Raw genomic sequence first — 15,969 nt, 5'->3', positions numbered from 1 at the left:
TTTGAAGGCTAAATTGGGGGTTCTTGGCTGGGCACAGTGGCTCACGCCTGTCACTCCAGCACGTGGGAGGCCAAGGTGGGTGGATCACCTGAGGTCGGGAGTTCAAGACCAGCCTGGCCAACACTGTGAAACCCCGTCTCTACTAAAAATACAAAACTTAGCCGGGTGTGGTGGCGGGCGCCTGTAATCCCAGCTACTCAGGAGGCTGAGGCAGGAGAATCTCTTGAGCCCGGGACGCAAAAGTAGCAGTGAGCCGAGATCATGCCACTGCACTGCAGCCTGGGCAACAGAGTGAGACTCTGTCTCAAAAAAGAAAAAAAAATTGGGGGATTCTTGGCAAAACTCCAAGGAGGACGATACAGGCAGAGGGAGCCCCGCTGAAAGGCACAGAGGCCGAGCCGTGTCCCGCCATAGCTGGGAGCCTGTGGCTGGAGCAGGGGGCGGAGGGCAGAGGCTGGAGGTGGAAGGGGCACCGGTGGGGTCTCAAGCCCCTCGTCTTCCTCTTCCCCGGCTGACCTGCTGCCCAGAGGACTACCAGCAACTCATAGAGGACATCGTGCGTGATGGCCGCCTGTACGCCTCGGAGAACCACCAGGAGATTTTGAAAGTGAGTGAGTTTATTGGAAGGGAATTGTCGTAACCTTGGGATGGGGCCTGTGAGGAGCCGGGGCCACCCCTGCCGCAGCCCTGGCCCCTGGAGAAGCAAGGGAGGATGGATGGTGATGGGGGAGGAGCAGGAGGCCTGGGGGTCCCAGAGCCCTAAGGGCAGGGACTGGGTCCTGCCAGGGAGGCCTGAAGGAAGCTGTTCGGTGGGGATGTGGGGACCGGGACCCAGTGATGTGACCTCGGGCAGACTCCTCGCCAGCTCTCAGCCTCACTCTCCTCATCTGTAGAGGGAGGGTGTTCGGGGGGTGCTATCTCAGAACCGGTGGGATCTACCCAGTGCCGCTGTCACTTGGAGCCCCCCTGCTGCTGGGACTGGGCTCCCTCCTCTTCCTGCTTCTGGCCTGGAGAGGCAGGGCCACCTGGTATGTCACATGGTGGGCACTGGAGACCCAGCCAGCTCAGCCCTGGGCAGCAGCACCGTCAGCCCAGGAGCCCTGGCTGTGGAGGACAAGGGCAGGGCTGGGGGTGGTCTGCAGGCTCCAGAAGGTTCACTGGAGCCCCCCATAGTCTGCCGGTCACACGCTGCGACCCCCGGCCCCCTTCCTCCCCAGGCTGCGCGGGCAGAAACCCGGGACGCACTGGGACTCGCCCTCCTCCCCATCCCTGTTCCCCCGGCTCCACCCTGGAGCGGCGCTCCCAAACGGAGCAGGGTCTGAGGCTGGCCGGGGACACACACCTGGTCCGCAGCAGCCCTCAGCTCCTCACGCCCACCAGGGCCTCGGGAACGTTCTTCCCCAACTCTTTCCCCATCTTCTCCCTTCAGCTGGGTCACCCTGTCGTCCTCTGTGGGGTCTGCCCGGCTCTCCCTGACCTGGGTACATCCTTCGCAGACCCTTGGGTCCCGGTGCCCCTCCTTTCTGGCATCCGCCAGTACCCACTTTAGGTTTGTTGTGTGAATATTTAGTCCGTGCCCCGAGCTGCCTGGGTTCATGGTCAATTCTGCCTCCAGGACTGGCACCTTGCCCAGCACAGGATGGCAGGAGTGCCCGTCTCCAGGGTGTGGGCTCAGGGCACACGTGTGTGGTGAGTGTGGGGGAGGGTGTGGACTGTGGTGTATTTGTGGGTGGTGTGTCTGTGCTGTGTGGTGCGTATGTAGGGGTGTGTATGTAGGGGTGTGGGGTGTGTGGGGTGTGGTGTGTAGGGATGAGTGGGTATATGGTGTGTGTATAGGGGGTGTGGTGGGTGTGTGTGTAGGGGTGAGTGTGTGGTGAGTAGGTGTGGTGTATATGGGGGGTACATGGAGGTGTGCTAGATGTGTGTGGGGTGTGGTGGGTGTGTACGCAGAGAGATTCGTGTGTGCCAGGACAGGTCCGCCCCAGAGACAGCAGATCGGCCACAGTTGCCAGGACGAGGAGCCCTCGTGCCCAGTGGAAGTTGCCACCGTTTGCTGAGCAGCTTCCCTGGGCCAGGCTCTGGAGACTCTGTCAGGAACCAGACCTCCACCAGACCGCTTACCTCTGCTCTGTAGTTTCTGCCCAGCGTGGTGGCCGGTGCCCCACCAGAGAGACGAGACACTGGGTCTCAGAGAGGGCAGGGACTGGATCTGCCCCAGAGGTCGCTTCGGGAAAACAGTCCCCCGTTCGCTGCCAAGATCCCCACGGCAAGCAGACGGCCTCGGGAGGCCGAGGCGGGTGGATCACTTGAGGTCAGGAGTTTGAGAACAGCCTAGCCAACATGATGAAACCCCGTCTCTACTAAAAATACAAAAATTAGCTGGGCATGGTGACGGGCACCTGTAATCCCAGCTACGTGGGAGGCTGAGTTGTGAGAATCACTTGAACCCAGGAGGCGGTCTGCAGTGAGCCAAGATCACTGTACTCCAGCCTGGGCGACAGAGTGACACTCAGTCTCAAAATACTAATAATAACCAGTTATGGCCGGGTGTGGTGGCTCACACCTGTAATCCCAGCACTTTGGGAGGCCGAAGCAGGTGGATCACCTGAGGTCGGGAGTCCAAGACCAACCTACCCAACGCGGTGAAACCCCGTCTCTACTGAAAGGATAAAACTTAGCCAGGTGTGGTGGCATGTGCCTGCAGTCCCAGCTGCTCGGAAGGCTGAAGCAGGAGAATTGCTGGAACTCAGGAGGCGGAGTGTTGTGAGCCGAGATACACTCCAGCCTGGGTGCCGGAGCCAGATTCTGCCTCCGTAAATAAATAAATAAATAACCCGTTACGCTATTAAAACCAAAAGCAGCTCTGTGGGGTCCTGAAACCTACCAGCCAGCCCAAGTCACCCAGCCTGGCCAGGCCCCGCAGACCCTGCAGACGCAAGCCTCCCCCCACCCCCACTCTATCTTGCAGGACAAGAAGCTGATCAAGGCCCTGTTCGACGTGCTGGCCCATCCCCAGAACTACTTCAAGTACACAGCCCAGGAGTCCAAGGAGATGTTCCCACGGTCTTTCATCAAGCTGCTGCGCTCCAAAGTGTCTCGGTTCCTGCGGCCCTACAAGTAACGCGGGGAGTGGCCCTGCCTGGGGCCGGCCTGGTCCACGGAGGGCGCACCTGCCCTCCACAGCGGGAGCCGTACAGGCCTCCACGTCGCCTTGGGAACCCACGGCACTCCCCTTCAGGGAAGCCGACCAGCCCGTGGAGTCGGAGCCCAGGCACCCTTCGGACCCGCCACCCCAGCGGGAGCACCCTGCCTCCCTCCGCCTCCTTCCTAGGACACCAAGAGCACCCTCTCCTGAGTCCCGGCGGACCGACTGCAAGCAGCAGGATTGCGGGACCCTCCACCTGGCGTTTTGGGATCCGGAGGCCAGGCGGAGGGAGGAGGGGCCCGAGGCGCCGGCGGGGGATTCGGCTGAGCCTGTGCCGGCGTCCTGGGGCCCCACGCTCTGCTGACTCCGGCCACAGGCGAGGCCACCGCTCCAGGCTGCTGGGCTCCCAGGATTCTGTGATCGGCGGCACAGAGCCGCCAGGGGAGGAGACTAGGTTTCTGCTTGCTTTCAACAGACATTTAATGAAGTACTCTCTCTATATATAAATATAAATATAAAATATATATATATATATATATATATATATACTTCTATTTGTGGGTAATTTAGGAAAAAATGCTCTTTGGTCACTGTAAATATGAATCGTGACCCCATCCCTTCCCGCATGAGCCCAGTGAGTCCCAGCAGCTCTAAGCCTCCCTGGATGATTAAACAACTCCCAGCCTTTGCCCTTCCGTCTCTTCGAGGCTGGGGACCCCCGGGGCTGGGGGAGCACAGCTGGCCTTGGACTTGCTTCAGAACGGGAATTCTTCGGGAACTGGGCTTGGAGGCTCTGCTGGCGTGTCGGCCCGGCCCCAGTCCCCCTGCCAGCAACACCACTGCCCTCGGACGAGACTCGGTGGAAGACACTTTCCCCTCAGACCCGTACCTAGGATGTGCAGGGGCCAGCAATACACCGCAGAAGGGGCCTTGGCTCTGACCCTGTGGCAGTGACCTTGGGGTCCGTACTGTGCCCACGCGTCACCAGGAAACAAGGCCTTGCTCACGGGAGCAGAGGCTGTGCTACCACGAGGGGCCTCAGAGCAGCCAGGAGGGAAGGGGGAGAGCGGCGCTGGCTGTCGGAGTCGGAGGCCCGGCCCCCAGCACAGCCGCCTCTCACCACACCATGCTGTCCCCACTCAGAGGGAAACCTCTTTCCTTTCGTGTCGAGGGAAGAGGCTTAATTGACTCCCAGTTCCACGTGGCTGGGGAGGCTTCAGGAAACTTGAGAACCTCTTCACAAGGAGGCGGGGGAGAGAAGTCAAGCTGGGGGAGAGCCGGGGGAGAGAAGTCGGGGCTGTGGCCGGGCGCCTGTGTTCCAGCCGGCAGGGAGGCCGGAGCCTGCTCATCGCCTGCCTGTGGGCTGTGGACCTGCCGGGGAAACAGTCTGTATTTTTCAAGTTAAGAAGTACTGAAAATCCCAAGGAGCATGGAAGAATCTTAAAACGAAGTCCAGTCTTCAGCTCAAAGTTGCCTCTCGGGCTCCTCCTGGTCCCACAGGCCGAGCCTGGCTGCCGAGAACCGAGCACGGTTTGAGGCTGTGACCCACGGCGCGCTGCCCAGATGGAGGCAGCAAGGGAGGTCCCTCTAGGCTTGGGGACGAGGGACGCAGGTCATCACATGTTCTACAGCCCCAAAGAGCTCGGAGCTCAGGAATCACTCACGTGTCCCGCAGCAGCGCGGCCCCCAGCCTGGCTGCCGCCGCCATCAGCCACCTTCCCTGCCGAAGTCCAACTCGAGCCGGAGAGAGTGGAGCCTCTGCACCCGGTGGATAGGTCACTGTCCACTAACGAGCCATGCCCGGGGCCACACTGCCCCTCCTCTAGTCACGGTCCTCGCAGCCCTGGTTTCTGGAAAGAGGCCTCCCTCCCTCCCTCTGTCAGGCCATCAGTCGTCCCCAAGAGGAGAGAGGAGCGTCCTTCTGAAAGATCCTGAGCAGCAGCTCCTCAGGGGATGCCAGCAGGATTGTCACCTCTTCATGAGTGTTCTCCAAAGAAACACAACCCAGGAGACCGAGGTGTGGACATGTGAGGGGCTGCATTACAGGAACTGGCTCACGGATTTCCAGAGACCAAGAAGTTCCAGCATCTGCCACCTGCCAGCTGGGGCCCAGGCAGAGCCACACCCTAACTCGGCCTGAGTTCAAGGCCTGAGAAGCCAGGGGCCACCTGTGAGTCCCAGCATCCAGCGCCCGAGAACCAGGACGATGGCCGTCCCAGCTCCGAGACAGAGGATTCTCCCTTCCTCCACCTTCTGTCCTGTCTGGGCCCTCAACTGACTGGATGGAGCGGACGTTTCACTCAGATGCTAACCTCGTCTGGAAACGCTCTCACGTTCTCCCAGCTAGCTGGGTCTCCCTTCACCCAGCCAAGACCACCATGAAATCAACCATCACGCCTGAGGGTTTTTAAATCCGTTCCAAAAACAGAAAGAACTCTTCACCTCTCTGAGCTCCTTTCTGCAGTTCCTTTGGGTGGTTTCTGAAAGTTGCCACCCACACCCCCACAGATCCACTGCCCACCGCCCCTCCCGTCATGTTCCACGACGCGCCCCCGTGGTCAGACCCTGCCCAGCATGCCCGGGGCAGGTTGGCCGGGCAGGTGCAGATGCAGCCCAGCCTGGCAAGCCTCGCTGTAGCCCCCAGCCGTGAGAGCCCATGAGGAGTTGCGAGGGCACCAGCAGCCCCTCTGGGCCTCCCACACCATCTGGGTGACCTGAGGTCCAGGGCTGGACACTGTCTTGAGCCGCCACATTGGCCTCACGCTGGGGAACGTGGGGGTCCCCCCGTTCAACTAGAGCCGACAGAGCAGGACGGTCCCAAGGAGAGCTCCGTGGGCAGCAAAACGCATTTCTTCCGGTTGGCGCGCCGTCAAAGCCAACGGCAGCTTCACCGACGTGAGGTGGCCGTCCCGCCTGGCCCACGGCGGAGGCGTAGAGAAGCGAAGTGGGGAGCGAGGACGGGGCCAGGTAGGACGGGTCCACATGACGAGGCCCAAGAACAGACAGGCTGAGGGCGGGGCGGGCGGAGACCCCGTGCCCTCCTCAACTGTGGCCTGAGCGGCTGACGCGGCCCCCAGTGCCGCTCGCTGTGATCCAGGGACAGGAGCAAGGGGCGGGCCGCCGGGGGTCCCCACTCCGCCATCCGGCCGGGACGGAGGCAGCTGCCCGGTCTCCAGGCTTCCCTGAGCTCGGGTCAGCTCCCGGTGGGACAGCGCACCCCAGGCAACCAGAGGCCGGGAAACGGGGTGTCTCCCGCACAGCTCCCAGGCGTCAGACGGGACCCAGGCGTGGGAGGAGCTTTCTGTCCCACATTCCCGGCATCCCAAGTTGGTTTCTACTTTCCAGAAGCCACAGATACGGAGGTAACCCGCGGCAGGGTGTCCAGGCCGGCCCGGCGCTCGCCGCCGCCCAGGATGAGACGGCCCCTCCCGGTCCTTCCCCGCACCGCGGCCTCCCTCCTCCCCAGCTCTTGCCGCCCCTGCCCCACACAGGTCATCCTGGCCCGCCGGTGACCAAATGCTCACTCCCCAAGGGGACAGTGTGGCCCACTCCTCCTCCACCTCCGTGGTGGCCCAGGCAGCAGGGCCCATGGTGGAGGCCTCAGGCAGCTTTCCCTCCAGCAACCCACTGGCTTGGGACAGATACACAGATGAAGTAGAGCGGACACGTGGGCCAAGACGTCCCCAGACAAGGAGGGCACAAGACGCCACATCTGAAAGCCCTGGGGGAAGCGCTTTCCCCGCCTCTGGCTAGCGTGCTTTTCTGTCTGAATGGCCTCCCTTTCACGCACGCTCAGGAGACGCTCGGGCCACAGGCAGCGTCTCGGGGAAGCCTCTCCCCCGGGCTTGTCCACAGCAGGAAGCCCCTGGCCTGTCCAAGCCACAGCAATGCTTAACTTACATTTTTGGAGTTGAATCTTATTCCAGCGCCTCCACCACCCCCAGCAGTAAAATAAGACACCGAAATAAGTTGAGTCATTTAGCAAGCACCTGTGTGCCAGGCTCCCAGTGCCCTGCACAGACGCCAGACTACCCCGGACAGCCTGCTCAGCTCGCCTGGCACAAGGTGTGCCCCGCAGGGAGAAGCCCTCCTCACCCAGGGAGTCCAGCCGTTGTCACCTTCTCTGGTCCATACTCAGGAAATCTGGTCGCCCTGGCGAACTGCACCTGACGCTGGGCCCCTTTTCTTCACCAAAGACGTACAGGTGTCCGTGCCGAGCCGACGTCATTCAGGCCAAGCACAGGGGATGTGATGGGGGATGGAGGGAGGCCGTGGAGAGAGCAGGGAGCTCCTATTCTCCCATGGATCCCTGGCCCTTCCAGGAGCGAGTCCTGGGCAGGCAGAGCTGGAGTCGGCCTGATCCCACCTGCCTTGCTCTTGGAAAGGACATCAGGTGTGAGCAAAGCACCCTTGCAGCCCAGACAGCACAGGCACGGCCCACGTGCCTCCCAGCCCCTGCGGCAGCACACCAGTCAGAGCCCCCGGGTGAGCCCCCTGGAGCTGTCTGCAGGCCCCAGGCCCCAGGCTCAGCCCTCTGATATCCACACACCTCATTCTCCCAGCCTGTGTGGACGCTGGGGTTCAGCTCATCCTTCAGATGTGGAAATGAAGGCTCCGGGAGACCGCAGGACATGCCCAAGGCAAAGAGTTCGTAGCTCCTGGGTTTGGGAATCACGTGCAAGTCCATCTGCTCCCAGGGCAGCAAACGTCTCTAAAACGTCGATCGGTCTGAAGCTTACACACTGGAAACCGGGCCAGGTCGGCCAGGGTGGTGGAGTCCAGAGACAGAGAGAAGGCTGCAGGCAGGGGAGAGCGCGGCCAGGAGTCGGGGCCAGGGTGACTTCAGTGACATTCCCTCCCTCCTCAGGCACGAAGGACAGCTTCCGCCTTCCCTACCAGGCAGACAGGACACTCTCCGTGCCAGCGTGAGCAGACACAGCCAGAGGCTCAAGTGCCCTTGTGAGTGCCCCGCTGCTCTTGGGGAGGCCCCGGCACAGCCCACAGAGATGCGAGTGAGAGGGCGCCCGGTGCCCTCGGCAGACAGCTGGCGGGAAGCAGAGCGAGGCACAGGGAGCTGACGGATGCTGGGTGTCTTGTTCCGCTGAGGTCAGAACCGCCAACAGGCCGAGCAGACCCAGGCCACGTTGCTCGGGGAACAGGACCCCAGGGCGCTGGACCGTCCAGGCCCTTGGCAGTGACTCTGTCTGCAAGAGTGACGAATGCCAACATAACCAATCTTCCTTTCAGCGGCCGCAACTAATCAGTTTTGTTTTATCCGCCATGTCCCCCATATGCATGTAAGGAAACACTTGTGAAAATCACTTTAATAATAAACAGGAAATGGACCTAAATATTGCTCTCTTCGCTTGTTCAGCGGAAGGCATGAGTTGGGGGGAAATGCTCACTGAAATCCAGGAAAGAAAAAATCACGGAAGAAATTCCGGGACGCTATGGAGGGCCGAAAGGAAGGAGCTGAGAACCCTCTGGAAAGCACAGCATCGAGCCTGAGGTCCACACGCAGAGGCAGGGGCGCCCACATTTAGGAAACAGGCATGTTCCTGACTGGCAGAAAGCAAAATGCCCGGATTTCAAATCCCATTTCCCCGCATGACGCATGCCGGGGCTTTAATCTAAAAGTCGTGGTCACGGTGAGCCTCAGGGAATCTATGACTTCTCAAAGTTAGCCATGCAGTGCTGTGTGTGTGTGTGTGTGTGTGTGTGTGTGTGTGTGTGCGCGCTCACGTGCGCGAGATGTACAGGTACATACTTCTGTTTCTCTGGGAATATGGCCCACAGCTTTCCTCAGGTTCTAAAAGCAATCTAGGTCCAGGTGCAGTGGCTCACGCCTCTAATCCCAGCACTTTGGGAGGCCAAGGCTGGAGGACTGCAGGTGTCCAGGAGTTGGATCGAGACCAGCTTGGGCAACGTGGCGAGACCGGATCTCTACAAAAAATGAGAAATAAAAAATAAGAACTGAGCAAAAGACATATACATGCATTTCACAGAAGAAGAAACAGGAATGGCCAATTACCATTTGAAAAGGTGCCCACCCTCATTAATAATCATGGAAATACAGGCTGCTCTGCTCAGGAATAGCCATGCTTTGCTTTCTGTTTCTTTATTCCTTCAATAAACTTGCTTTCTCACACACAAACGACAACAAAAATATACCATGGTAGCACTAGGTTGGCAAAAAAAAAATGTGATAGGATTAGAATCAGAGAGGATATAGACCAACTTACTATACACAAATGGGGAATCTCTTTTGTGTGTGTGTGTGTGTGTGTGTGTGTGTGTACCAGGAAATATACAAAAATATTCATAGCCTCATATTTGTTTATTATGAATCATAGTCACATAGTTAAATATTACATAGCTATGAAAATTAATTCACAGCCGGGTCTGGTGGCTCACGCCTGTAATCCAAGCACTTTGGAGGCCAGGGCAGGCGGATCACCTGAGGTCAGGAGTTCAAGACCAGCCTGACCAACATGGTGAAACCCCGTCTTTATAAAAGAAAATGAATCCACATCCTGCAACAAAAGGGTTCTATCTTAAAAACAAAATGTGCAGGAACAAGACCAAAATGTGTACTGGAGGTCCGGTCAGGACAGCTAGGCAGGAAAAAATACAAAGGGCATCCAGACTGGAAAGGAAACAGAATTATCCGTTTGCACATGTCCTGATCTTATATATGGAAAATACTTAAGGAATCCACAAATAACGGTTAGAGCTAGCAAAATTCACAAGGTTGCAGGACATAAGATCACTATATAAAAGTCAGTTGTAGGCTGGGCACGGTGGCTCACGCCTGTAATCCCAGCACTTTGGGAAGCCAAGGTGGGTAGAGAGCTGAGCTCAGGAGTTCAAGACCAGCCAGGGCAACAGGGTGAAGCCTTGTCTCTACCAAAAATACAAAAAATTAGCCAGGCATTGTGGCGCACACCTGTGGTCCAGGTACTCACGAGGCTGAGGTGGGAGGATCGCTTGGGCCTGGGAGGCAGAGATTGCAGGGAGCCAAGATCCAGCCACTTCACTCCAGCCTGAGTGACAGAGTAACACCCCGTCTCAAGAAAAGAAATTAAAGAAGATCTGTATTCATGGGTTGGAAGACAATATTGTTAAGCTGACAATACTCCCCAAATTGATCTGCAGATTCAACGTGATCCCTATGAAAATCCTGGCTGACTTCATGCACGAGCTGACATGTGAGTCCTAAAATTCACAGAGAAATGCAGGGGACCCATAGTAGCCGAACAGCCTTGAAAAAGAACAAAGTTGGAGGATTCGACTTCTCATTTTTAAAACTACGAGTTTACATTAATCAAGATTGTGTGGTACAGGCATAAAGATAGACAAATGGATCAGTGAAATAGAATTCAGAGTCCAGAAATGACCCTTAAATTTATCATCCATCAGCTGGTTTTCAACAAGAGTGCTGAGACCATTCAATGGGGGAAAAAGTAGTCTTTTCAACAAATGGTACTAGAACAACTGGATATTTGCATGTGAAAGAAGGAAGTTGGATCCCAACCTCGTATACCAAAAAATCAACTCAAAGTGATCAAGGGCCGAAATGTAACAGCTGAAACTATTAAATGCTTAGAAAAAGACAGGTAAATAAATCCTTGTGATCTTGAATTAGGCAGTGGCTTCTTAAATGTAACACAGAATTATAAGCCACCAAAGAAGAAAATACATAAATTGAACTTCACCAAAACTGAAAACTTGTACTTCAAAGGACACTGTAAAGAAAGTGAAAAGATAACTCACAGAATGGGGCAGGGGGAGAAAAACCTTGACAAATCTTATATCTGATAAGACTCCAGTATCCAGAATATATTAAGAACTCTTACAATTCAACAGTAAGACAAATAACCTAATTTTAAAATGAACAGGCCGGGCACCGTGGCTCACACCTGTAATCCCAGCACTTTGGGAGGCCAAGGCAGGTGGATCACCTGAGGTCAGGAGTTTTGAGACCAGCCTGGACAACATGATGAAACCCCCATATCTACTAAAAATAGAACAAAAAATTACCAAGGTGTGGTGGTGCACACCTGTAAACCCAGCTACCAACCAGGAAGGCTGAGGCAGGAGAACTGCTTGAACCCGGGAGGAGGAAGTTGCAGTGAGGCGGGCTAGCACCATTGCACTCCAACCTGGGCGACAAAAGCAAAACTCCATCTCAAAAAAACCAAAAAAATGAACAAAGAAGGCCAGACACAGAGGTTCATGCTGTAATCCCAGAACTTCGGGAGGCCAAGGTAAGAGGATCACTTGATGCCAGGAGTTCAAGACCAGCCTGGGCAACAAAGCAAGACCCTGTCTCTATGTCAACAACAAAGAACGGACAAAGGGGGGTGATTGAGGTTGGTTTTTAAAAACTTTTTTTTTAAAGTGACTTTTCTTCAGCCAGAAAGGTGATTTATTTTAATGCTGAGTACACAAAGGCCAGAGAAACACAGACAGAAAATACAGGTATGTACTTACCAGGAAGAATATAGCCATCTTCAACTGAGGGGAAAAAATCCCGTCTATCCAAACCTCAAGATTCAGACCTCACAGCTGAGATCAACAGCTGAGATATCCCAACCAGGATGGGGAAAGCCCTCCCCAGCCATTTCCCAAATAAAGCAGAACTCAAACCAAATTCAGGACTTCTGTCCAAGAGAGACTTAGCAGGTGGGAGAAGTGACTCGTGTCAGAGGGCCCCAGTGTGTGGTTCTCCCCAGGGGGAGTCAGCTCTGGGTCCCACTTCTGACACCATGTGTGTTAAAATCAAACATGCAGAGACAAATCTCTAAACTTAATGTGTGTGTAGTTTTTCTTTTGGTTTTTTGTTTTTCGTTTCTCTTTGTTATTTGTTTGTGTTTGGAGACAGGGCTTCACCCTGTTGCCCAGGCTGGAGTGCAGGGGCACAGTCATGACTCACTGCAGCCTCAGCCTGCAGGTTGCAGCAATCCTCTCGCCTCAGTCTCCCAAGTAGCTGGGACTACAGCCACACACCACCACACCTGGCTAATTTTTGTATCTTTTGTACAGACAGGCTTTCATTATGCTGCTCGAATTCCTGGTCTCAAATTCCTGGGCAAAGCAATCTGCCCACCTTGACCTCCCAAAGTGTTGGGATTACAAGCATAAACTACCATGCCTGGCTGAAATGTTATTTTATTTGGGAAGAAAGAACTGCAATTTACGGCATATGTAGTTTGTCCAAAGAACAAAGAGAAGGTTAGAGGTTTTATTTTAAATAAAACAGAGAAATGGGCCAGACACAGTTGCTCATGCCTATAATCCCAGTGCTCTGGGCTAAGGCAGGAGGATCGCTTGAGGCCAGGAGTTTGAGACCAGCCTAAGCATGACAGTGAGACCCCGTCTCCACAAAAAAAAAAAATTAAAAATTGGCTAAGTGTAGTGGCACATGTCTGTAGTCCTAGCTACTCAGGAGGCTGAGGTGGGAGGATTGCTTGAGCTCAGGAGTTCAAGGCTGCAGTGAGCTATGATGGCGCCGCTGGCCACCACACTGCAGCCTGGGCAACAAAGTCAGATCCTTCTTCAAAAAGAAAAAAAATAAGAAATGTTACTTATTGCTCTTCGAGGAAGTTCACTGGCACTCCTAAGGGTTTGGGGAATTAGCAAGCTCAGACTGGTGAGCAAAATTAGTCCTAGAGTTGCAGTCCATTATCTCAGAAGCGATCGGTAAAACTGGTTTTAGGTTACAACAAGCAGTTTCAGCAGTTGGACTTACAGAGAATTACATTTTGAGAACAGTGCACTCCAAGTGCTTTTCCCTCTTGGCTTCTCAGCTCTGTTTCAGTTGGGTATGACAAGAATGACCCAATTCTTTTTTTTTTTTTTTTTTTTTTTTTTGAGACAGAGTCTAACTTACGCCTCCCGGGTGAAAGCGATTCTCCTGCCTCGGCCTCCTGGGATTACAGGCATGCGCCACCACGCCTAGCTAATTTTTGTATTTTTAGAAGAGACAGAGTTTCACCACGTTGGTCAGGCTGGTCTTGAACTTCTGACCTCGTGATCCGCCCACCTCGGACTCCCAAAGTGCTAGGATTACAGGCATGAGCCACCACGCCCAGCAGAATGACCCGATTTTTAGGATCAACTTTGACAAAGTCATTGTCTTGGGTTCAGGCTCCATGTATGAAAAACATTTTTTTCCCTTTTTTTATTTTTTATTTTTTGAGACAAAGTTTCTCTCTTGTTGTCCAGGCTGGAGTGCAGTGGCACCATCTTGGCTCACCGCAACCTGCATCTCCTGGGTTCAAGCAATTCTCCCACCTCGGCCTCCGGAGTGGCTGAGATTATAGGCATGTGCCACCACATCCGGCCAATTTTTCTGTATTTTCAGTAGAGATGGGGTTTCTCCATGTTGGTCAGGCTGGTCTCGAACTCTCGACCTCAGGTGATCCACCTGCCTTGGCCTCCCAAAGGGCTGGGATTACAGGCACAAGCCACCTTGCCCGGCAGAAAAACCCACTTTCCATGAGTAGCCTTGGCACAGCTCTCAGCAAAAGAAGCTTTCAGAGACCAAAGGGTCAACCTGGGCTTTTGATTTTCAGGATGGGAGGGCCTTTTTTTTTTTTTTTTTTTTTTTTTTGAGACGGTGTTTGGCTGTTTCACCAAGGCTGGAGTGAACTGGCGCAATCTCAGCTCACTACAACCTCTGCCCCCACCCCAGGTTCAAGCAATTTTCCTGCCTCAGCCTCCCAAGTAGCTGGGATTATAAGCACCTGCCAACACACTCAGCTAAATTTTGTATTTTTAGTAGAGACGGGGTTTCACCATGTTGACCGGGCTGGTCTCAAACTCCTGACCTCAGGTGATCCACCCGCCTCGGCCTCCCAAAGTGCTGGGATTACAGGCGTGAGCCACCGCGCCCTGCTATGGAAGGACATTTTCAACTTTTTTCCCCCTCTTTCTCTCTCTTCTTTTCCATGGGGAGGGGGATGGCGATAATGAGAGGAAAGAGGTCATTTTAATGTTGAATAAATGCACGTTGAGCGCCTCTTTAGAAGATAACATTTCAGCTGAGAAGAATGAGTCAGAATTAACAAAGTGAGCATGGAGACAGAGGGCTTTCTGGCAGAAGACGAAGCCCACTGCGTTCCAGGAGCTGAAGACAGCTAGAGAGGTAGGGACTCAGTGTCGGGGAAGAGGGTGACGAAAAGAGGCTGGGAACGTCGGCAAGGCACAGAGCCCTGGAGCTCACAGGAAGGGATGAGCCACGAACGGTTTCAAGTGGAGATCGGATACAACTGGGTTTCCATTTGGGGAGAAGCATGTGAGACAGGCCTGCCCTGCGAGCGCCTCACGTTCTCCTGGTCAAAGAGACTGGGACGGAGTGCTCACATGGGAGCACGAGGAGTGCTCACAGTACCTTGTCTTCCCCAGCACGACGGGACACCTAGGAGAATGTGGGCTGGCCGGGAGCCACTACGGCCGTCTTACTATCACGAGAGGACAGTCTATTGGAGAGAGGCTGAAAGAAGATGATGACAGTGAAGGACACCTGGCCTGAGCTACTCCATCTTGCCTTTAACTTCTGCTGCCTGTATTAGTCCATTTTCACTGCTGATAAAGACGGGGCAATTTACAAAAGAAGGAGGTCTGACGGACTTACAGTCCCGTATGGCTGAGGGGCCCGCACAATCATGGCAGAAGCCGAGAAGGAGCAAGTCATGTCTTACACGCATGGCAGCAGGCAAAGACGGGGCGCTTGTGCAGGGAAACTCCCATTTGTATGTATTCATGTTTCTGAGACAGAGCCTCACTCTGTTGTCCAGGCTGGAGTGCAATGGCGCAATCTCAGCTCATGGCAACCTCCGCCTCCTGGGTTCAAGCGATTCTCCTGCCTCAGCCTCCTGAGTAGCTGAGATTACAGGCACGCGCCACCACGCCCAGCTAATGTTTTGTATTTTTAGTAGAGACGGGGTTTCACCATGTTGACCAGGATGGTCTCGATCTCTCGACCTCGTGATCCACCCGCCTCGGCCTCCCAAAGTGCTGGGATTACAGGCGTGAGCCACCGTGCCCAGCCAAAAAGAAATGTTTAATTAGCTGGGTGTAGTGGTACACACGTAGTGCACCTCCCAGCTTCTTGAGAGGCTGAGGCAGGAGGATCACTTGAACCTAGGCATTCAAGGCTGCAGTGAGCTGTGATTGCACCACTGCACTCTAGCCTGGGTTACAGAGGGAAACTCTGATTCAATATATATATTTATATTTTTAGTAGAGACGAGGATTCGCCATGTTGGTCAGGCTGGTCTCAAACCCCTGGTCTTGTGACCCACCCACCTCGGCCTCCCAAAGAGCTGGGATCACAGGCATGAGCCACGGCGCCTGGCCGAATGACCCGATTCTTAGGATCAACTTTCACCATGATCCAGGGATTTTTGCAATGATCCAGTCTATGAAGAAGCTATTTCTTACCTAATTGCAGTATAATATTGTTGTTTGCTGAATATTCACGGTGCGATCCTGCTGCCCCTGCCCACCTACGACCTGAGTTGTGCCTGTTCTTTGTCCTGCAGGACACGTGCAACCTTAGGGAAATTACAGTTCAGGTGTAAATGGAGTGTGTGGGAAACGGAGGCAGCGGTTCTGCTCTACCTTGTGTGGAGGAGGCTGAACACTTGCTGGAGTGGTTTTGTGCTCTTCTATGTGGTCTAAGTCTAGTTTACATATTAACGTTTAGTCTTTTATTCGTACTGTGCAATAAACCTTTTCGGGAGCACTAAACCAAAACAAAAACATCCCAGAAAGCCATACTTAACTATAAATTAAGTTCTGAATTTCAACGTCTCTAA

At 54.5% G+C, this 15,969-nt stretch overlaps 1 protein-coding gene across 5 annotated transcripts in view; it reads left to right on the top strand.

The window, feature by feature from the left end:
• SCUBE1 (signal peptide, CUB domain and EGF like domain containing 1) overlaps positions 1-8,496 on the top strand; it is a 131,553-nt gene extending 123,057 nt beyond the window's left edge. For all 5 annotated transcript variants that reach the window (XM_039463152.2, XM_039463151.2, XM_074391206.1 and 2 more), the window contains 2 exons: positions 528-607; positions 2,969-8,496. In XM_039463152.2, coding sequence (XP_039319086.1) covers positions 528-607; positions 2,969-3,121 — 233 coding nt within the window. In that variant the 3' untranslated portion in view covers positions 3,122-8,496. The remainder of the gene's footprint in view (positions 1-527; positions 608-2,968) is intronic.
• The last annotated feature ends 7,473 nt before the right edge of the window (positions 8,497-15,969 follow it).

Source organism: Saimiri boliviensis, chromosome 21 (assembly GCF_048565385.1).
Source record: "Saimiri boliviensis isolate mSaiBol1 chromosome 21, mSaiBol1.pri, whole genome shotgun sequence".
NCBI classification, from domain to species: Eukaryota; Metazoa; Chordata; class Mammalia; order Primates; family Cebidae; genus Saimiri; species Saimiri boliviensis.
This window is presented reverse-complemented; position numbering and strand designations above follow the sequence as displayed.